The following is a 23133-nucleotide window of genomic DNA, read 5'->3' as shown; positions in this document are numbered from 1 at the left end:
GAGTCAGAGTCAGGAGGCGGTGGGTGACACTCAACAGGAAGTAAGGCAGGAAGGAATGCAGATTCAGTTACTTTGCAATTGTAGCTTGGTTGCTTGTGCACACTTGTGAGATATTTGTGTAATAAAATCCTTTATTTGATTATTTGAGTAGTGGAACCTGACATGGTCTTCTCGTGTTGTAGCCCATCTGCCTCAGGTTTTGACATGTTATGCATTCTGAAATGCTTTTCTGCTCAACACAATTGTACAGAGTGGTTGTCTGATTGACTGTAGGCTTTTTGCTCAAACCAGTCTGGCCATTCTCCTCTGACCTCTTTCATCAGAAAGGCGGCTCACTGGAGTTTTGTGGTGTTTCGCAATATTCTGAGTTAACTCTAGGGTCTGTTGTGCATGTAAATCCCAAGAGACCAGCAGTTACAGAAATATTCATACCAGCCCATTTGGCACCAGCAAACATGCCATGGTCAAAATCACTGAGATCACACCCACATTCTGGTGTTTGGTGTGAACATTAACTGAAACTTCTGACCTGTTTCTGCATGATATTATGCATTGCGCCACTTCCACCTGATTGACTGATTAGATAATTGCATGTATAAGTGGGTGTACAGGTGTTCCTAATAATCTGCTCTTTGAGTGTATATACAGAATTGGCAAAGGGGTCTGTACTGCTGCTTCATGGATTCATTGTCTTTGGTTTGAATCCAACACCCAGTTGTTGTCCTTGTGAAATGTGAATGTGCTTTCTCTGTCTGCCTGGGGTATCTCACTCAAAAATGTTTACCCCGAATGTGCATGATTAACTGGTAATTCTAACTTAGCCCTGTGTGAGTATGAGTGTGGATATTGGTGTCTGTGACACTTGCAATGGACTAGTGTGCTCTCCAGGACTGGTTTCTGCTTAGTACTTGATGTTGCTGTGGCACACTCTGTCCCCCAGTTGGATTGAGAAGATTTGGATACAAGAGTTATATACAGTAAGTATGTATTATGTATACATATGCATGGTGGCATGGTGTAGCATTTTGTAGTTGTTGCTTTACAGAAGACTGGGTTCACATTTCAGTGGGACACAGTCTCTGAAGTTTAAGGGTCTGTCTGAGTTTTTCTCTGAGAGCTCTGATTTTGCTCCTGCACCTCAAGAACAGGCATGCTAGGCTCATTAATGAATATACACTGGGTCAGAGTGAATGAATGGATGGCCTGTGATGGACTAGTACCCCATCCAGGGGAGGCTTCTGCCCTGTTTTTGATGCTTTTCAGGTGGGCTCCAGCTCCCTGTAGCTGTAAAACTAGATTATATGTGGGCTTTTTTAAAGGGTCCTGATGAGAAGGTGGCAGTGGGCACAGAGATGTGTGACGAAAGTCAGGGGTCACTTTGCTTCTTCAGAACTTTAAAGCAACCAAACGAATACATGAATTCTCTGGCTTATTCAGAAGCCTTCTAGCTTCATGTGAAAAGTCACGCCCTATGACAAAGTGTTAACATGCAGCCGAATACAGTGATAATTGCAACTGTAGGTAAAATGTAATAAGTATATATTTAAGAAGCACATCTACATTGCACATTCTTCACACATGTCTAAATGTATAGTTTTTATCAGTTCTTGATACTGTTGAATAAAATTAGATTTTGGACCTTTCACCTGCTGTTTCTCAGGTTGATTTTCAGTTTTTTTACGGACACTGCACCTTGTTTCTTTCTAGTTCTGTGTTGCATATACATCTTATTGCAAAAGCATGCTTTGAAATAGTCACTTATTTGCTTAATATAGCAGCCAAGACACTAAATCCCAACTGACAGTTCTTTAAATGTATAAGGCAAACTTGACACCCAGTCATATAATTAGAGAGTAAATGGACTAAGTAATTTGTTGAAGTTCACAGAGCTTGGACCTGAACTTAAAACACTGAAAATAACACCTGAAACTTAAAACCTTGGATTGTCAGACCAGAAAGGTGAGCAATCATTATGAAAGACCTGTGCCTCCATCTGAGGCAATCAGAACATGCTTTATATTTAGAAGAATCTCAAGCAAGCCAAGACTGTGAATTAGCTGCACGCTAGGTTTCATATAATGCTTGTGATTGAGGCCATCCAGTGTTCCCACTCTCTCAGTGGATTTTGACACTAGTAGGCTGTAACCCTACGCGGTGCTGCTCTGTTATTTTACTTCACTGTGTTAGAATAATATAATAAAAAGTTAGCTAACTATCTTTTCTCAAAGAAAAAATATCTTGTTCACATTTGTCATCGGTGAAGAATCCCTTTAAGATTTACATGTCCCCTTACGTGCAAACTCTTAAACAAGAATGTGCAAAGAATTCAGAAATTGACATTGAATTGTGTTGGGCGAATATAGTTTTCTTTGAAACCGTAATGCCCCAAAGTCATAATGGATGCAGCGGAAGTGCCGAGGCCGTAAGCAGTGTCATCGTGTTCTGTGAAAATAGGGCAAAGCGTGTCACTTGGTTATTGAATTTTTTTTCAGAATGTACTCTGCCATATATGGCCTCAATCTAACACCAGTGGCGAAGCCACTTGATGATCTTTATATTCACTACTTGGTCACGTTGCTTGCCCAGTAGTGTAGTGACCTTGAGAGGTGTTAACATTTCAACTCACTTTTTAGATTGCTTTATATCATTGGACTGAAATCCAAATGAGTTTTTAGTTTTATACTTGGAAATCTAAACATAGTGATATTATTTTAAGACAGGCACAATCAGTGAGGAGAGAATGACCACTCACTAAACCCAGTTTGTGAAATTCTGCAGCGTATCCAGGGCATGAAATTTGTGGGACAGTTACTGGTCATGTGTATTTAATGCTTTCTCCATCTTATTATTGAATCATATGTTACTGCTAAAAGCAAATTCACATATAAATGTTTATGCTGTTAATGCATGCCTTTTGATAAATGTCTACTGAACATAACAGTAGATCCTCACTTTGAATAACTTTCTACCAAGGTTTACTTAACAGCTGTGGATGATTCAAATTAATTAGAATTCCCATGCTGAACTTGGTGGATGTTAAGCAGGCCAGTGAATAACCTCCATATATGCACAGATTTAAACCTTTCTGCTGTCTACCACCTACCTTCTCTCTACTTACATCAAAGATGATTTATTAGTTCGTCAGAGTTGTGAAATGTTTTATTAATGGTGACTCTGAGCTAATGGACTGCTGAGAGAATTCACCAAGCCTTGGGCCTCAGTGGCCTTAACCACCTTTTGAGCAACACAAAGCCATGGGGAACAGTGCCTATCCGCAAGGTCCTGAGTGCAAAGCAGGAATCAACCCAGGATGGCAGGTCAATCCACCACACTCTCATACACCTTAGCAATTTTAAATCATCATGCAATTGCTTTGGTTTGGACATGTGCAGAGGAGAGATACAGGGTATTTTGGGAAAAAGATATTAAGGATAGAGCTGTCAGGCAAGAGGAAGGCCTAAGTGAAGGTTTATGGATGTGGTGAGAGAGGACATGCAGGTGATGGGTGTGACAGAGCAAGATGCAGAGGACAGAAATATATGGAAGAAGATGATCCGCTGTGGCAACCCCTAACGGGAGCAGCCGGAAGAAGAATTCAACATAATCAGCACATATTTGGCATGTCTTTATGTCTTTACCCATTCCTGAGGAGTAGCCATGAAAAGTTCAGGTTCAGTCTTTCCTAACTGCCTAGAATGACCAGTCCAGTCATATCTAGTAATCTGATTTAAAAGCCATTTTATTGTCAAATAAGGAGTTGACAAAGGAGTGATGTCCATTTAGTGCATTAAGTGGTGAACATATTCTGCTATGTCATTGTTTTTTGTGAGATTTATATTTTTTGCCTATGTTTATGTTGGTGTTCCTCTCCCATTGGCAAAAAGATGCTGGTTAGGTTAACTGATAATGCTAAATTGACCCCATTGTGAATGAGGGTAAGTGAGTTTGTGCGAGGGCGCACTGCAATAGACTGGTGCCCAGTTCAGGGTTGTTTTCAGCTTTGTACTCACTGGTGCCAAGATAGGCTTCGGCCAGCTCAGGGTTGTTTCCAGATTTGTACCAAGTGCTGCCAGGACAGGCTTCAGTCACAAACACAACCACGCTTTCCTAATCATTTCCTAATCTTTCTTTCCATCTTAGGGCCAGTTTATACTTCACAGTCAAGCATACTTGCATGCATCATGGCTGCCACGCATTTCCAGCATTCATTTGATGCCTCCTCTGAGCAGGTCCTCAGTAATTAACACGACGCGTGTGCAAGTTGCAGTACCAGCAAAAAATCGGCAGGCACAGAGGGTTCAATTTGGAACATGACGTCAGAGCCTCGGTTTACTGTCTACATGTGACAGAAAGCCGCTTTGCAGATCCTACAGGATCGATGTGCGTGCTTCGATGTTTGATAAATGGTTGGATGGGGTGAAGCAAAATGCTGACATACAAATGTATTTATGGTGCTCTTCTTTTCAAGTGTCGCATATTCCTCAACGTAATGACACAATAATACATTTTAAAGGTCTCAAATACCATCCTCTGTGCTGTTTTTTTTTTTTTTTTTTTGCACCTTCACACCAGCATCAGAATGTACAGAAGCGTATTTGAACCACAGAGAAATGAAATTAGGGACACAGTAAAAAAGTCTATTTTGTGGTTAAAGTGGAAATTTCAGCTTTAATCACAAAATTTCCACTTTAATCCCATAGTTTATTTCGTCATTAAACTAAATTGATGATATTCCAGCCCTCTGCACATTTAGAATCCTGAGATTTATACTTGATATCACTTTTATGATGAAATGTGTTAAAGCATGTATTTTACATTTTACAGATAAATTGTTAATTTAAATAATTAATATTGTTAAAAATTAGACATGTGGGGGCGGCACGGTGGTGGAGCGGTAGCTCTGTGCCTCGCAGTACGGAGTAACTTGCCTGGTGTTTCCTGCCTGGAGTTTGCATGTTTTCCTGGTGGATTTCCACAGTGTGCTCCTGTTTCCTTCCAAGGACTTGCATGTCTGGGGATTTGGTGATGCTAAAATGACGCTACTGAACGTGTGTGGTTGCATTCACCTTGTGATGCCCCATCCAGGGATTGTTTCTACCTTGCTCCCTGGATTGATGGATGTAATAATTAAAAATCCATCCTTTTCAGAGATATTGTGGCAAGGTCTCTTGGGAATTTAATGGATGTTTCAGACAATTCACAACACAGCGAAGCTGAATTTTATCACACTGTGATGATATTTTACCCTGCCATCTGGTGGAATCTTCCAGAATTACGTAAAGTACGCACTCAGATATAAACAGTACTCTGCTTGCGCAGCAGTAGTGTCTGCAGGAACATGCGCCGTGTTGCGTGAAGTATAAACCCAGCCTTACTCCTCCTACTGTTGCTATTCCATGGCTGTACTAGTTCTCTCCCATTATGCCTTTGACCAAATTTGTCCCTTGACTCCAAATTAGGTATCCTCTAATGGGGAACGGCATTTACTTGTAAGTGCCCTCTGGTGACCCTCGATATATATCTGTATTTATTGGCGACAAAATATAGTTAAAGGACTAGGCACCCTTAATAGCTCTAGTACTGCCTGCCATCCTTAACATGAGGTAAGCCTACATACTGTACCTGAAGGCCTTCTGTTCAGCTCCTATAATCTCTGTCTTACTTCAGTACTCAAGGCATAATTACTTACAGGACGTGCCCTTTAAACTCAGAGGCTAGCCATGTTAGCACCTCAAAGGGTGCTGCAGTTACCAGAGGGGGTTCCTCCTTTAGAGTGCAAATGTTACTGGGCTTGTCCTCTGTGTTGTCTCAAACAAAAAATAGAATTTGGCTCAATAAAGGATTTTTTTAATGTCTGCAAAATGTTACTACAGTCTAGTGCATGGTTATAGCTCAAAAACAATTAATTGCTGAATGTTGATACAATATGTAGCTAATGTTTTCAGACCAGCACAGTTATAATGGAAATCTATCTATCTTGTAACTTACCATGTTCAACCTCTTTAATCCAATTAAGTTTTTATGGAGATGAAGGCCTTTCCTAGCATCCTTGGGCAAAGACAGGAACCAGCCTTGTACAGTCCTTCACAGAGCCCACTCATGAAGTAGCCAATTTAGAACTGCCAGTTAGTGTCAAATGTAAAACCTTGAGGTGAAAAGGAGCACCTAGAACAAAACCCAAATGAGCAAGGGGAGAACATGCCAATTCCACACTGACAACTAGGATTTACACCCAGCGTGTGAGGTCCACGAGGCAGCAGCATCACTAACCATGGCACCAAAGTGCCTCTATATGTTCATATATGTAATATATATGCAGTAATATATACATGTTTGTTTATATATGCATATGTGTGCATATGAAGTGACTTCTACAATACAGTAAAGTGTGCTGGATCAACAAGACAGTGGCATCAATAACCATGGCACCAATGTACCTCTGTATATTGCCTTTGATTCCTTTATGTCTAATCATTTTCCTCTGATGATGACACCTGGCAAGTTGTCGAAAGCTTAGGAATAAAAACTATTTTGAGATACGTGACTTATTTTCTGCCTTTGTGGATCTCTAGCAACAAATATGCAAACCATATCACAGACCTTCTTTCCACTTGTATTATATATATTTATTTAATATAGGCGGCATGGTGGCAAAGTGGGTAGCGCTGCTGCCTCGCAGTTAGGAGACCCGGGTTTGCTTCCTGGGTCCTCCCTGTGTGAAGTTTGCATGTTCTCCCTGTGTCTGCGTGGGTTTCCTCCGGGCGCTCCAGTTTCCTCCCACAGTCCAAAGACATGTAGGTTAGGTGCATTGGTGATTCTAAATTGTGCTTGGTGTGTGTGTGTGTGTGTCTTGCGGTGGGTTGGCGCCCTGCCCAGGGTTTGTTTCCTGCCTTGCGCCCTGTATTGGCTGGGATTGGCTCCAGCAGACCCCCATGACCCTGTAGTTAGGATATAGTGGGTTGAATAATGGATGGATATTTATTTAATATATACATATGAATGTACTGTATATATGTGTTTGTGTGTATTTACATTTGCATCTGTAACACAATAAAGTATGCAGAAAATAAAGCGGCCTGAATAACATTTGAATCCACTGTATGTGTACATAAATTTATATATGTGCATGTGGGTTTTAAAAACAAGGGTGTTCACTTTATTTTAACAAAACCCAATTTTGCCTTTAGAGATTAGATAAATACAGAAACATTTATAAAGGATTTTCTGACACATTGTTTCAGCAGACGTAGTCTGAACGAGGTTTGTTTTGTACTCTCTACTGAAACAACATACTCTATTTGAATTTAAATTACTCACACACAGCAGTTTTCATATTAATAAACATACAAGTCATTTTTACCTAGAAAATAGCATCAGCTACACCTCCATTTTGGTTTATTTTAGAATAACCCAGACAGCAAAAAGGCTGCTACTAGCTATCTGACCCTTAGAAGGGTAATTTGGTGAAAACATAGAGAAAAAAATCCTAAAATGCACTGGCCTTTTCTAAAATAAAACTCGAGAGCATGGTGCATCTTTTAAGCACCGTGTCTGGAGGCTGTGGCAGTGCCTTCTTGAAAGACGGAGACAGACAGCTGTGTTTGCAGTGGTATTTTTAAATGCATTAATACCGCTTCAATCCCCTTGCTATGCCTGACCTATTTTTGGCTCGGGCTGGCCATTGTTCTATTTTTGTCGCCCATGGGCCACGTTGTTGTTGATTCATATGTAAATGAGTTATCACTTGCTTCAGCCAACTTTGCAGTGAGGGGAGAGTAAACGGGAGCAGATCGCACTTAGCTGAGCTCTTGGTGTCTTGACATAATTCTCACAGCAGCCTTTGGGTACCTGAAACTCTATTCTTGTTTGTTTGTTTTTTTTTTTTTTGTTTTTTTTTTTCCTATGGGTCTTTTTTTTTTTGGTAAATTTTAGCCTTTTACAGCAAAGTGGGGTTAGAGCTGAGGCTCTTTTTTCTTTTTTTTTTTAACCAGCTTTCATGCTGTGGGGGAGTCAGGGAGCTAAAAATAGCCAAGCAAACTGCTCTTTTAACACTGTCTTGACTGGTCTGTTATTAGTCAGGTTATTATTTTTATTTTGATACACACACTGAGAACAAAAGTCATTTCTATACTTTTTAAAAGGGATGAGATTGAAAGACCTAGGTTGTTGCTGGGCTCTGGCTGGTCTATTATGACTGCCTGAGCGGGGCTGTGATGAATCTTTCATGTAGCTCAAGTGAGGACTGATTGGAATATGCTGCAGACAATTTACGAGAGTGAATCGTGTTTCTCCTCAGATGGGGTTTCTGGACGAGAGCAGCTCTTGGCTCAGCACAGAATGCACAGCGTGATCAATTCAGGTAAGCAATGCCAGCTCCCTTCTGTTCTACAGGGCTGCTCAGTGACAATAAACAAACAGTGTTTGTCTGGCAGGCGTTTCGAGGGCTTTCTTTTGCATTGGTTTTAGGACTTGGACTGTAAATTCAGCACCGAGTTCCTTAATCTCCGTAGGGTTTAGTTACATTTGTTTCAGATGTAGCATCACATGTGCTTGAATTATAATGGATCCTGTGTGTATAGCAGTATGATTTTTGGCATATACATGTGTAGATGTGTGCATGCTTCTGTCTACTTTTAATTGTCTTTTAAATTGATACATTTAAGTATGGGATTGATCATATTTATTTATGAATGTATTGTTTGTTTTGCATGTTGCATTGCTTTTAAACTTGTAGTAAGATTTTGTGGTATATAGCATAATAATTACTAAGGTTTTTAGTAAAAATAAAATCAAGTGAGCATTTTTTTTTCTGGACAGTGTCTTTTTCTTTGTTATTTTCGCTCTCTCCCTGCGTGGCATGGGCTGTAGAGATGAATTATTGCTGTGGGTTATGCCTGAGGAAAACACACTATGAAGGTGCATGGTGTTAAAAAATGGACATTGCAAGAACTTGCAAAGTTTGAGATTTTCTGAGAATTAAAAGAAGTGGAAAAACTTTCTGTTTTGCTTGTTGACAGAATTCATATGCAATACAGTAGGTTTTGGTTGGAGGTGATTTTATGAACTTCAGTTGATAACAAACTGTAAGTTAATGAGAAGCATATTTATTTAAAATGGTGTGAGTGTTGTGCAAAGGCAGGGGTGAGGATCATGTCCATTTTATGCAAGATGTTATATTGTATGTCACACTAGATTTGAATTATTGGACTCGGATAGTGCCTCATGTTTCTTGTAACTTTAAAAGTTTTAATGGTTTGTCACTGGCGGTAATGCGTGGACAGTAATTAGAAGGCACTCCATACTTTCTTGATCAAAAATGCACTTTTACGGCTGATCACTGCATTTAATCTAATTTAAAGAGTTTCACGCTAGAAGCCGCTTGACCACTTTTGCTGAACATTCTGCATATGAGTCAGTGAGATTTCAGTTCTTCTTTTTTATTTTTGGAGCTCTTCATATAAATGAAAGTCATCAGCCACTTTACATTAGTTGATTCCTCTCTTAGAGTTGTTTTGAATACGTGACTATCGGGGAGCCTAGGACAAGTGCAGGTTAAAAAATAGACAAAAGCTTAATGAACAGTTCTGTTCTTTGTGGTATTTAACTCTAAAGGAAGTGGATATTTTAAAAAAGATCATGGTCAGTATTAGCATCTTCAAGGGCGCATCTGCTAGGGACAGATCTCCAGACAAGTTTGTACTCCAGAGTAAGTTTGTAGCTGTGTAAGCTGAAACCACTGAGGGAAAAAAATAAATGTGTATTTTTAGACTGTAGAAAAGTAAGTAATTAGCAAATTGAGAGCTGCACTCAGTGGTCATATGAAAGCTCCACTTGATGCACTGTTGCATGGAAGGTGCCTCACAGGACATTTCAAGTTGTGATGTACTGGATCAGTCAAACAGGACAATAAAACTATGTGAAGTTCTTGTTTGGGAGCCCTGTTTTTGCAAAGTGTCTATTCTGTGGGTCATCTATTCTTAGGCCTTGTTATTTTCAGCTTATGGCCTTACAGCTCTAAGATTAGAGAGTTAGGCGTTATCATTCCATCTAAGCTAGCTCCTAATATAACTGTACCGGAACGGTTATTTATAGAGAGCCAGTGTTCTGTCATTTTTAGTCATATTTCGAGCTGTTTAACTTCAGAATGGCAGTGTTTTTCTTGAAACCACAAGCTTACCACAGAGCAGGGCAGAATGATAACCTTTGGATTTAGGCTAACATTTTAAAATTGACATTTTAAGAGTAATTTAGTAGAACAAGTCTGTGTGTGTGTGCGTGTGTGTGTGTGTGTGTAGATCACATACCTATATACACTGAAGATAGATACTGTACATGGATACATATTCTATTATATACTTATGTATATGTAAGTATGTACGGCATGTACTGTGGGTAGATTGATAAAGAGGTGTATAGTTATATTGAGTAAATATATAAAATCTGTATTATCATTTTATAGATTGATTTAATAATTGATGGATGGATTTATATTTAAATATAGCATTTGGAACTGAAGTATGCACCTGGAAATTGCTTATATGCTTTAATGATACCCCAGAGCTGTACAATGCTAAATAAAATCTCTCACTCTCTAATAGTACACTGATACCTTCTCTGACTTTCACTTCAGCCATGTTCTACTTTCGCTGCTCAATATGCCCCTTTAAGTAAACCACATGAGTAAGAGGCAAGCTATAGAAGTTAAATTTGTCTGAGTTGTTCATGGAACAGCAGGGACAGATGTTTTGGTCAGAGTATATCTTTTGTGAAAATGTCGTAGTGTTTTTGTGGAAGGAGCAGCAAATCTGAGCTGTATACACTATGCTAGATTGATTCAGTTTATTGCAGCTTTATTTTAATGTGTGCAGGTCGTTAGGATGCTCCAAATGTATGGTCAGTGAGAAATATGCAGAGCTAAATGCTATCACATGCAGAATTCCAGATTAATTGCAGATGATTAACCCTTTTGTGTTTCTGCTTTACACACCTTTTCAAGTGTATTTGCTGGAAATCACCTCAAATCAAAGTATTCAATTATCTGTAAATATAATTAAAAATGTCTTGTGCGATATAATCTAAAACAATATACTATAAAGTACACAAATAAATATAAGCACAAATAAAGTACACAGATAAATATAATACGGATAAATTCATGAACATATCCATTGTTGCACCTGTTCAATCCAGTTCTTTATACCATTAAGTAGGCAGGAATTCAAACTCAGGACTCTGGGATTGTTAACCAATAGCACTCACACCTGCACCACTGCTATAAAAGATATGCAATGCAACATTCTCAAATTCACTTCATCCAATTTAAGGTTGAAGAGAACTGGAGTCTTTCCCAGTAAAAATGGATTCAAGGAAGGAAGTGGTTCTAGATCAGATGCTAGTCCACGACAAAGTTTCACACTGAAGAATTGTTAATTAAACCAAACTGGAGTGTCAAGGAATAAACCCATGCAGAAGCCAGAAGAACATGCAGACTCCATGCAGACAGTGGCAGGCAACACACTTTGTGTCAAGTTCAGTTGCAGTTGTATAAAACAATGCATTTTGCGTCCTTTAGTACATTACAGGTTATAATCTGAAAGCAATCACCTTTTTCTGTTTTTTTCGATTTTTAATATGCAGAGATAATCAACAATAATATAGATTTTAGGCTGTGCTAAAATTTTAGAAGAAGGATTTATTGTCAAAGAGAGAGGAAGGGAGTGTTGGCATGAGTGATAAAGATTGTTACAGAGGTGGGGTTTGTAGATGGATGGAAAATGGAGATTCACCAGCTTATGCTGAACATCCTCTTGAACTTACTCTAAATATTCTTTTAGTAAAGAGAGCTTTGCAGTAAGATCATTATTTCAAAGTAATTTGCTGAATTTGATGAGAAAACCTAAGAAACTCAGCATTACGAGACACCATTTGTGATAAACTGCAAGAATTTTATGATACACTCCACTAGTCAATGTAAAATTCAATAAATCAATTTTATTTGAAGATAATACTAATTAAATAAGTGCATATTTTATTCAGTTATTTTATGATGAAATAAATACATATTATTAATTACAGTATTATTGCTGTTTGTCTAGTAAAGAAAAGGCTGTCTGTCTTGAGATGGTTCTTGCCGTGTACTCATTGCTACAGCTTCCTATAGTCCTAGTCTTATCAGAATGTCACAGAAAGTAAATGGACAGCAGGAGCATCTCTACCAATTGTGGATTTTACATACCGTAGCTTGGGAAAAAGAAAAGACATTTTGAGTGTTTTAGAACAAGCAAAGTTGATTGTAGCAAGAGTATTTGTATTACTAGCTGAGTCACCTGTGGTTGTCATTGTGAGAAAATGGAAAGTAGGAAAGGTAATTACAAATGCTGTTTTACCAAGCTTTATTTTAAAATGTGTTGCATTAAATACATAATTATTGTTAGTACAGGAATAGCTTATTTGTTAACCATGCTCTTGCTTTTTTTCTTCTGGTGCAAACAAACCTAAATTGCAATGAAAAACTCTGGAGACAATATGAGTGGGAGCCATGTCCAAAATAGTGAGGAATAAGATGGATTAAAGAAAAGATTTTAAAAAAATGTAATATAATAGGTGGCAATTGGACACAGATTTCACACCACGGTCACAACCTGTTTGGCACCATTTCTCTGTTGATTGCTCATATTGCAATATTTCATACTAGCAACTCTTTTGCCACTGTAGCTTTCCTCTGGTAATATTTCCAAACTTTGATATAAATTTAAAGTAGGAAAAAATTTGTTTTTAAACTAAGTATAATTGCCAGTCTCAATTTGAGTTTTTTTGGTGGTACAGTATAACCATCGATGCCTCAGTGCCACTGGGGCAGGGACAAGGCCAAAAGTTATAAATCAAGATCCTGACTTATGTCTCCTCAAATACAACATAGAAACAGAGCCAGGTAGATTGCAATTTTAATTTAATGCCGAGTGATTACACTTGCAACTCCAAATTGAAATTTAGAATTTCAGAGGCAATATAACCCCATCTGTAGTGTCTTGGACTCATTACAAAAATGATTTAAAAAATGCTTGAATGAAGATGTTAAATGTAATGAGCATGAATCAGACCCAAATTTCTTGGATGAAAAGCAAACATGCTAGCTATCAAACCACCATCACTCCACACATGGTGTTTTCTCTGTCGATAGATCACACTGTGGTATTACATGCCATTCTGTCTGATCCTGAGTTTTTATCACTACTTCACATGGAGCTAGGACAAAAGTTATATCTGAATAAACTGAGTTATGCTGAGCAGTACCTGTATGCCAAATTTAAAATCTATGACTTAAAAACAAAGCTCTGCATAAAAAAACAAGCAAACAAATAATATACTTCATAGAATACTGTACAGAGATTTTACTTTTTGCTCATGCCTTTATCCAAGGTGACTTACAAGCTGAAGCTAAGTTAAAGTTGTTCCAGATATTTTTTATAGATGGAGAATCGTGACTTGCTCAGGGTTAGATTGTGAATTAAACTAGCAAGCTTGAGAAATAAACTAATTGTTCTACTTTACAAAGTCTATAATTTGTAAAACAAAAGTTAAAATTTTTTTTTTGTTTATTAAAAAAGTAATGTCCATTTAAATGAGTAATTATTTAGCAAAAGAATAAAGTAGAGAAGCCTTTTTAAAATACTGTATGCAATGACTGCTGCTGGCCTCATCTTTGCTGTTATCATTCAAATATAATTATAATCCAAAACCTCTTCTACTGTCTGTTGATTCTTGTGTTAGACGTGGCAGGGAGCTAATATCTTTGCATCAAAATAAAATTTCATAAACTGCACTTTAAGTTTTGCCATAAATAGCAATACTTTATATGTTTTGTGAGTAGCAGTATATGGTAACTAGCTAGCCATCTGTGGTTTCCCTCTAAATTTATCAAAATATGATTATTTAAATAATATATAGTGCCCTTCTAAAGCACTAAATGATGCTGAACATTACTTGTACACATATATTCCTTGGCACATACAGTATTTGTTATTTCATTTTTTGTCACAGGGAGACAGATCCTAACCTTGGAGCAATGAGCACAAGGCAAGAACCAACTCAAAGGACACTCAGCCACAACAACAGCAACAACAATGCATTTCTTGTATATCCCAGAATCACACAATGAATTCCACAACGGGCTTTAACAGGCCGTATTTTTTGACGGACCCCAGCCTACACACATCCACTATCACGTCTAATGGGTTGCATTTAAAGTGTCCAAAATTACATTCTGAATAAATATTCTTAAATGCCTTTTAATATATCTTTATATTGTAGAATTTCAATGAAAGGGCAAAGGTTCGCACTCCACAGACTTGGGTTTAATTGCCGGAGAGAGTACTTACAGTATGTTTGGCAGACCTGAGGACTTAGTGTGTTTGGCAGACCCTAATACTTACGGTGTATCTCGCAGACCTGATATGGCCTGATATGCATGTGTGTGGATGTGTGCAGGATAGTGGTGTCTAGTCTAGTTTTGGTTCCTGACTTTTGCAAAATGCCACTGGAATACCCTGCAGTTCTTCATAGTATTTTGGCGGCTACTTATTTTAGACACAATTAGTTTTAAATGGTGCTGGATACAATCATATTAAAAACCTGTCTTCTTTCATAAAAAAGTTATTGACAGTGTCAATACATTCTCTCAAATGACAGGCAGGCATCTAGAACACCCAAGTTATTCAATGACTTCTCCAGGACAGTGCATTCTACTAAGCTTACAATACAAGCCATATTCATTTAAGAAAAGTCCCCAAAGTAACCTAGTAATTAATTTCCTCAAACAAAATCATTAAATGTGTGATACGGTGGGCATCTTGTCCTAGCACCAGCCCCAAAACCTACAATCACTTCATCTTCTGTTTAAATGAATAACAATTCACATAGCTACAGTACACAAATCACCAGAATTTCAATATTTACGTATTATTATTGATTGAAATGTACCTCTTTTTATTAACTTTGACACATCGTCATTGATATCACCGGGGTCAATGGTTGTTTCAGCTTTTTCAACATCAGATGCCCTTGTGCAGACAACACAGCCATCGTTGATCAAACCCCAGCGTGTTTCTAAGTAGCATTACCAGTCCATGGCTCACTCTTCTTCATCTAGAGGTCCCTTTGGCAGCCTCAGTGATGGTCCCAATCACATTATTTCTTATTTGTACACCGAATATCAAGTGGATACTCATCATGTAATCCAGGCAGTTCTGCGGCAACCAAATTCAAAGTCTGCTTGTCTTTGTCTCATTGTTCTCCTCCATCCGGCCTTTCCAAGAAATGGTCAGCTCAACCAAAATTACCTGGCTATGTGCTGCAGCCACTAGTATAACACCTGCCCTGAGAGCAGTCGGTGCAATGGTATCTAAACGTTTGAGCTGCCTTCCTAGATTCATCTACAGTTGCCAGTCTTATAGCTATTTCTAACCACTGAAGTTCTTTGCTGTTTCTGTTACCTCTCCTCTACTTTGATAAAGATGATGTTTCATCTTGCTAGGATGGAGTGTTTACTTTGTGGAATGTCACTGCAGCTTGAGCAACTGGTCATGGTGCCCACAATAGCAGCTCTCATGCAGGGTGTTTGGACAACTGCTGAGGATGTGTTCCAGTATCCCTCTTCCTTGACTTAGTGAGTATGCTGTTGACTCAACCTTGCTCCAGTAGAAGAGGTTGGATGAAATTCTACAAAATATACATAGAGTAATTTGTATATGAAAAAATACTAAGTAGATGGAGAAAACAGTTAACAGAAAGAATTGTGCTTCTGTGTGCATGAGTGTGGTCTGTAATGGACTATATGCTGTCAGGCATTTATTCTTGCCTTTCCCCCTGATACCCAATTTTTAAGTCTTAGACAGTGGATTGTAATAATGCTTCTATAAGTCATATTGACAAAAGCAGCACAAAAATCATTAGTCCATGCAGTACACAATCTTTTTAGAAATGTTTGAAAATAAGTGTTCTTTAGTGAGGAGTACTGATGTAAACATTTGTGAACTTCGCTGAACTCAGTGAAATGCATTGAAGTCAGTTGGGAAGGAGAAACCAAACTAGTCTGAGTGAATTATAATGATGTGCAGTGGTCTTTTAAGTGTCCCTGATGGCTAGAGAGACAGCCGCCAACTACGATGGACCAATTACTGTGGCCAAAACTGGGACCTGAACTGTGAGACAGCAGTGCTAAATAAATTAATAAATATTAGAACAGTAAAATTTCTTGCAGACAGGAAGCATGAATTCACTATGGCTTGCCCCCATGGATTCAATAGCAGGTACTCCCCTTTTCTCGAACAGTACAACATACAGGTTTATTTTTCCCTGGCGGTTTTGCTCATTCAGTGCTGCTGCTGCCAAATAAGTGGAATACTAAAACACGTGTATTATTCACTCTTTCGTGTTTTGCACCAACTGTACAGCATCTGGGTAAAACTATTAAAGGAGTAGGAAATCAGGTCACATACAAGTCTCTACAAAAAGACATTACCATTGAGACACAAATATACCAACACATTTTCAGTTTCTTTCTATGTGCTCATTTTGTGTTTAAATGTGTTTGCAATTTTTCAGATAATTTTTAGTTCACTGTTAGTATCAGCATTATATACTCAGGGGACTGTCCCATCCAACATTGGCTGCTATGGTGTCACACTGGCCTTACAAAGCATCACAGAGTTCTAGGAAAAAAAAAAGGTTAATCTAAGCTGTCCACATCGCAGATTTCCAGGAAAATATTCTGCAAATGACACCAAGATTCATTTCTCAGGCAATTACACAACTGCACCATGCACCACACTTCATAGTTTTAGAGGGGGTTTAAAGGTATTTTTTTTTGGTGGAAAGGAAGGAGTTTTGCTCTCTAAAGCCTCATTCGTGCATCAGTGTTACCTGCTTTCTCTCCTGCAGTTGAAGAAAGAATGTAATCTATACCAAACTGGCAACATGAATTCTATTTCTGCTGCTTATTCACACCACTGTGAACACCACTGTGAAGAAGTTCTGTATGTTTATTAAAGATGTGACATGCTGCAATATTTCCAGACAAAGACGCACTAAAACGTACCATTGTGCACAACACCATCTTTTTTCCACAGGGAAATTTATTATACAAAAAGTCACCTCTGCAAACACCCTGCCTTTACATAACAACCGCCAATTGAAGATAAGAACAATTTTGGTGTTTTCATTTTTCCTCCGCAAGTTTTTTATTCAACTACATAACAAGTAGGCACATGCAGTATTGAGACATTAAAATATTCCCAGACAGGAAATAAATGACTTTCTTCTTGTGTGAACTTTGCTTGAATCGAAATCGAAATGCAATTTATTTTGGAATTTTTTTCTGAACTGAAATACTGAGTTTTTCTGCAAATTCAATTTCATGCAGATCATTTTGTTCATCATCAGCGTTTTGTATGCTATATTTGCTTTATGTTATCCAAGACAAATTACGTTTTCCTATTATCAAGAATCATTTCTGGTCAGGTTAAGCAGCAGTGGCATTCAACAGATATTTATTTGGAAAAAGGTTTTGTGGCTTTATTGAGATTCTGAAAGATATTTTAGATATATTTTCTGGAGACAACTAATAACTGCTGTTTTTTAATGTGGTCAGCTTCCAACGGATTCTCTGACTGATTTGCCCATAAGAGTCTAATATTATCATTTCTAATTCTGTGTTTATGTTTTGTGGCATAGAAGAGTTCCCATTTTCTAGACGATTGGGTTTTAAAGCCATTAAAGCCATTGTTCATATTTAATTTAAAAATAACAAAATTTAACCTACAGCTTTCTTCCACTGATGTAGATGTAATGTTTGGATTCTGCAAGTCCCTAAACACTGTGTTCTGTGTTTGTTTGGAAGCACCATTATCTTTGTGATTGTGGCCTCTGAAAGTCATTTTCCATACCTTCTTTTTCCATCACAAGATTGTGGGGACATGCGTGGTGGAGTGGGTGGAAGGGCGGTAGGCTGTTGTATTGGGTGACTGATAGGTTTAGTGGACCTGCACTGGCATGGGGAGTTTTCATATTAGTGTTTGTTTCATTTCCCTAGTGAGCATTCCTTCATAATATATAATATATAATTTTAGGATACCTTTGTCTTTTACACAAACTAGTAATAAAAAAGTAGCCAAAAATATATAAGGCATAACAGAAAAAGAAAACAAAGAATAAACATATCTGAGCCACATAAGACTGCCTTTAAAGACTGCAGGTACCTCTTCTATGAATGGGAGTTGTAGCTTGTCCACATTAGCTCTGAATAATTTAATTCTCTAGCATTCCTCCTTCTGTTACTAACACTAGTCCACCTTCTCAGCAGCTACCTCTTACTTCTTCTGTGTGCTTCTTTTATCGTTCACTCCTCCATGCTTGATTTTCAGGATATTCCCAATCACAGTAGCCAAATAAAATGCAAATACGTTTGTGGTACACACCACTCAGCTACATCTACAGTAAGTTACTTTGACTTCAGAAAAGTAATAGGTGAGGCTTTACTAACCAGAAGTGGGATGCAATTCTAGATTTCCATTTCAACATCAATACAAGGAGCCTGGGAAGAGGAAAGACAAAACACTAATGTAAAACGAGTTAGTAAGAGTCTTGTAGAAAGTAACCTTTTTTTTTTTTTTTTTTTTATAAACCATGAATGAGTGTCACTTTTATATCCATAAGAGAGCCGTTTTCAAAAAGGCTGAATAAATTCTGATTGTGTGCGAATAAGCATAGTTAAAGCAATACTTTCTATGGCAAACAAAATATCTTACATTTTATTGTTTGGTTTGATTTGGTGTTGCAAAATGCAATCAAAAGTAAGCGGTTTCACTTTTACTAGCAAAACAAACTTTTAATCAGTAGAGGAACTTCTTGTGAAATGTCCTTTTTTCATATTGAATTCATAAGCAAAACCACAATGAAATTGGTACAGTAAGTATCCTTTAAGGAGAAAACAAGTGTTGGTCAAAGAATCAATATGGGAGGGGGGCTACGCTTATATTTAAAATAAATCTTTCACTCTTCTGATTTTTAACTTAATTAGTAACCTAAAGTAATAAACCTAGGTACCTACCCAAATTTTTGCTTAAACTTGCGATTTTATCAATACCATTTGGTTGGATTTGTCAAAGAAAATCTTAATAAGTAGTTGGATATGACTAAAACATCCAGAGTAACATTAAATAAAATTGTATAATTCAAACAAAACATGTGTAAATTTATAGCTACAGTGCCACTGAACTTAAGGCAAATATTTTGCACAAGGGGCATTATGGGTTCTTTCTACCATATACTGTGCTGTGTAACCCTCTCACCACCTTGGTCCACTCTACTACGGTACATGATCATTCTAATTGGCCACCAGGAAAATGTCTTCACTATTCAATTAATTCATTTTATGAAACATGATTTGACTGATTCTTAGTGATTTGGATATCTTATGTGTGGGTTTCCCAGCCTTTATCCTGGCATAACCTTGTGGCTGCCAGGTTTTGTTCCAAACCATTTGTTAATCAAAGGTTAAATCTCGCCTGTAATTACTCCTGACTGAAACACGCTTTTCCCTGCTTCTACATTTATTTTGTCAATCCAGAAATACCCAACAGGTTTTGTTTTACTTTTCCAAGTAATTAAGTTTAATACACAGGAGACTATTTAATTTTCTGAGCCTATTTGTAAAGACTTTGCCGCCTTATTTCTTTCAGTGAATGATACTGACATTGAGTGAGAGGCTCCTCTTTAGGAAGTCTTGTTTTGTTTTTTTTTTAACCTGAATCTGGCCTTTGTCAATTGTCAGGTTTAATTGAAAGAGTTTACATTTAACAACAAAAGGAATTAAGAAAAAGAAATAAATAAAGAGACAAGACCCACATCTGAAACTCATTTAATGTTTGGCTAACTGGTGACTTTAAATTAGTTCAGCATAAGAGCAGGTGTGGTTGTGTTGCCTTGGATTGTTTTCCCATCTAGAGCTGGGTCTGGCCTTGCAACAGATACTACCAGAATAGGCTCAGGTCCCCTGCACCCAGTAATGGAAAAGGAATATGGGTATAAGAGGATAGAGATCTCAACCACGTCTGTACAATCAAAAGAATTATAGCAGTACTGATATTTAAACATCTGAGACAGCATGATGGCACAGTGGTTAGTGCTGCTGCTTAACTGATCCGGTGCCTAATTGCTGTCTATGTGCATCCAGCACATTATCCTCATGTCTTACATGGGTCTTTTTCCACATACTAAAGATAAGCATGTCAGGTTGTTCGATTCTGAATGAGCCCAATGCACGTGAGTGAACTTTGTAAGGGACTGGCTCCCTGTCTCACACCCAAGGCTCTGCCTCTCGCCGCCATAATTTGGATAAAGCATGTTTGACAATGTAATGTTAAACAATGTTTATAGTAATTGTATGCAAAAAGGGCCGAAAGATCTCTTTAGTTTAATAAGAGTTCAATGTAATTTGTCTTTATTAAAAAATTGCTTGCATTGCTGGTACCTAAGAGAATCACTGGTGGGTACTTTCTTTCTGTGGCCATGGTGCATTGGAATTCCTTTGATGCAACCCATCTGCTACTTTTTGTTGTTTTTTGAGTTAAAATCTAAACCTAACATTTCACATTTTCTAGTATTTTTGATTAATTTTCAGGTAATTATTAGAAACAGTGTTTCAGTTTGAAAATGAGGTAAAGTCAAGCTGGTTGACTGAGGATCAGATTAAAGCTCTGTGTTGTGTTTACATAGGTAGACCCTCTGCATGTCTGTAGATGTCATCTTATAAAACCCTACACTACAGCATTAGTGAGCATAACATACAGTATCTGCATTGGCAGGTCTTTGAGATACTAGACAACAAAAAGAAAGGCAAGGCACATTACCAGATTTATAATGCCGATGGGCTAGCAAACTGTAGGGGTAATTGAGTTAATGGAAAAAAAAAATATTTACATATTATATTATATTGAAAATCGTCATTAGTGCGTGACATAGTGTTCACATATACTGTGTTAAGTGGAGGTGGCAATGTTCAAAAATAAAAACCTTAAACACACAAAATTTGTGTGTTTGTAATATTAATAATGTGGTCAGTAGGAAAACTAGACATATGTAAAGCAAAAGTATAAATAATGCTGGAGCAAGTAATAGAACATTGACATAGCTTTCTATGGGAAGCAAATTTTCAGTGACTTCTTTTCATTTAAATGAACTTCTGCTCAATTTCTACATTTGCATTCACAGTTTTGACACAGGAAGATCACTGTGTTTTCTAACATTTATTAAAACACAATATTTCTGCCAAATAAAGTGATTTTTTTTAAGGTTTAAATTAATTTTAACGATTTTCAAATTATTTAGTGCTTCTGTCTCACGGCTAACGATTTTGGGGATTTGTGTGACCAGATATGTTGTATTTCCTGGGACAGTCCTATAAATTTGACCTGACATATTCTTAAAAAAATATTTGTTTGTCATAATATTTAGACTAATTTCCCACTCAGGCAACTTATGCAGATTTCACAATGTGAACATTTTTGCATATTCTATCTGTGCGTTGGTCAAGTATGTGTAACTGCAAAACTCACCAATTCCATTCAAAACAGACACCTGTTGCCTATACAACAATGTGAATTCTGTTATTAAATCTTTGACACAAGATGGTGGGCGTTGTCCATATTACTGTGACTGCAATGAATCAAGACCACCATGGTTTTATGTAAGAATACTTCCCAGGAAGTTGGATACTTTAATTCAGCCAGTGATAAAAACAATAAACAAAGGCAACATTGGCAATAGGAATGTGTCTGTTGAAATGATCTCCTGTTTTAAACACATTTTTAAAAAGTCCTTTCACAAAATAAGACTAACAACTAAAGAAATCAGGAAATTCACTGGTCTCAAGTTGACAGTGTTAACATCTCCTTTAGTAGCAATGCTTTTGATGGTTCTTGACAGTTCTTCCACAAATGACTGCCAAAACTGAACTTCCAACGTTCTGTCCTCACTTCTCCTTCATATGGTCTTTGTGAAATTTGACTGGAAGAGTTGTCTTATCTTTGTAGACCTTAAGGATTGTGGTTTCCTTCCCTTCTCCTTCATGGACTTACTGTACATGGCCAGTGCCACCTTTGCAGACCTCTCAAGAAAAGTAAGCAGACCATGCTTTAAGGCCTTCCAGAGTTCTTCACCACTGCCACAAGGTTTCCCATGAGCGTCTGTCTCTGACCTCAAAGGTGGTGTGAAAATGTAACAGTAGTCTGTTCCTTTTATACATCCAATCATCCAGTTGATCCATCTGCTTTTTCCATTTCAGGGTCATGACTTGTACACATACCTGTACACGCTCACATCAGGTCAATTTGAGGCCATGAATACAACGTAACTCACTACTCATTGGAATTTGGGCGAAAAAATATATACCACAGGAAGAATGAATACAAATCCACGCAGACAATGGCCAGGCTGGGGTTTAAACATGAATTGCGGGAGCTGAGAGGCAGAAGTACAACCACTGTACTAGCATGTCACTTTTTTTGCTAAACCTAATATAAAGAAATGTTATATGTATCATGATTCTATGTTTAATTTACTGTTGCTTAGTATAGCTACTAATTGTGTTGGGTGAAGAGGAATTCATGATTTTTAAACACGGTCTATTTGAACATTGAAATAAAAGGCAATTAAAATTAAATAGAGGGAATTCATTAGTTTTAGCTCTTTAATCTCTGAATCAAATAAAACACTTTTTCTCAGCATTGTTGCAGTTCAGCTGCAGATAAAAGATAAACAACACAGTGATTACAGACACCTGTTAGAAAAGGGTCCAGAAATAACTTCTGTTGTGTCATGATTTTGCGTCAGTGGGAATAGCATTAAGTATTTTTTTTTGTTTTTGTAGCAGAAAGGTGGAAGCTGATAATTATGTTATGTCAGTTATAATGACATGAAACAGTGCCTTGGTTTAAACTTGAGAAATGTTTTTTCTAACTCATGAACGTGATTATTCTTGCTAATCCTTTCCTGTTGTTTGTATATACAAATGTTGGTGGGTCTTAAGGATCAAGTATACCATAAATAAAGAGTTGTCTGTGTATAATGAGAAGCTTT

At 37.5% G+C, this 23133-nt stretch overlaps 1 protein-coding gene across 8 annotated transcripts in view; it reads left to right on the top strand.

Moving 5' to 3' along the window:
• The window catches only part of LOC114664257 (histone deacetylase 9), a 714055-nt gene that overhangs the window by 344336 nt on the left and 346586 nt on the right, over positions 1-23133 (top strand). For 5 of the 8 annotated variants that reach the window (XM_051935474.1, XM_051935473.1, XM_051935477.1 and 2 more), the window contains exon 3: positions 8297-8359. In XM_051935474.1, the coding sequence (XP_051791434.1) occupies positions 8297-8359 (63 nt within the window). Of the gene's footprint in view, positions 1-7724; positions 7845-8296; positions 8360-23133 lie in introns of those variants that run through there. The other 3 variants (XM_051935476.1, XM_051935475.1, XM_051935478.1) reach the window with 2 other exon arrangements.

Source organism: Erpetoichthys calabaricus, chromosome 13 (genome assembly GCF_900747795.2).
Source record: "Erpetoichthys calabaricus chromosome 13, fErpCal1.3, whole genome shotgun sequence".
In the NCBI taxonomy this organism is placed as follows: domain Eukaryota; kingdom Metazoa; phylum Chordata; class Cladistia; order Polypteriformes; family Polypteridae; genus Erpetoichthys; species Erpetoichthys calabaricus.
This window is presented reverse-complemented; position numbering and strand designations above follow the sequence as displayed.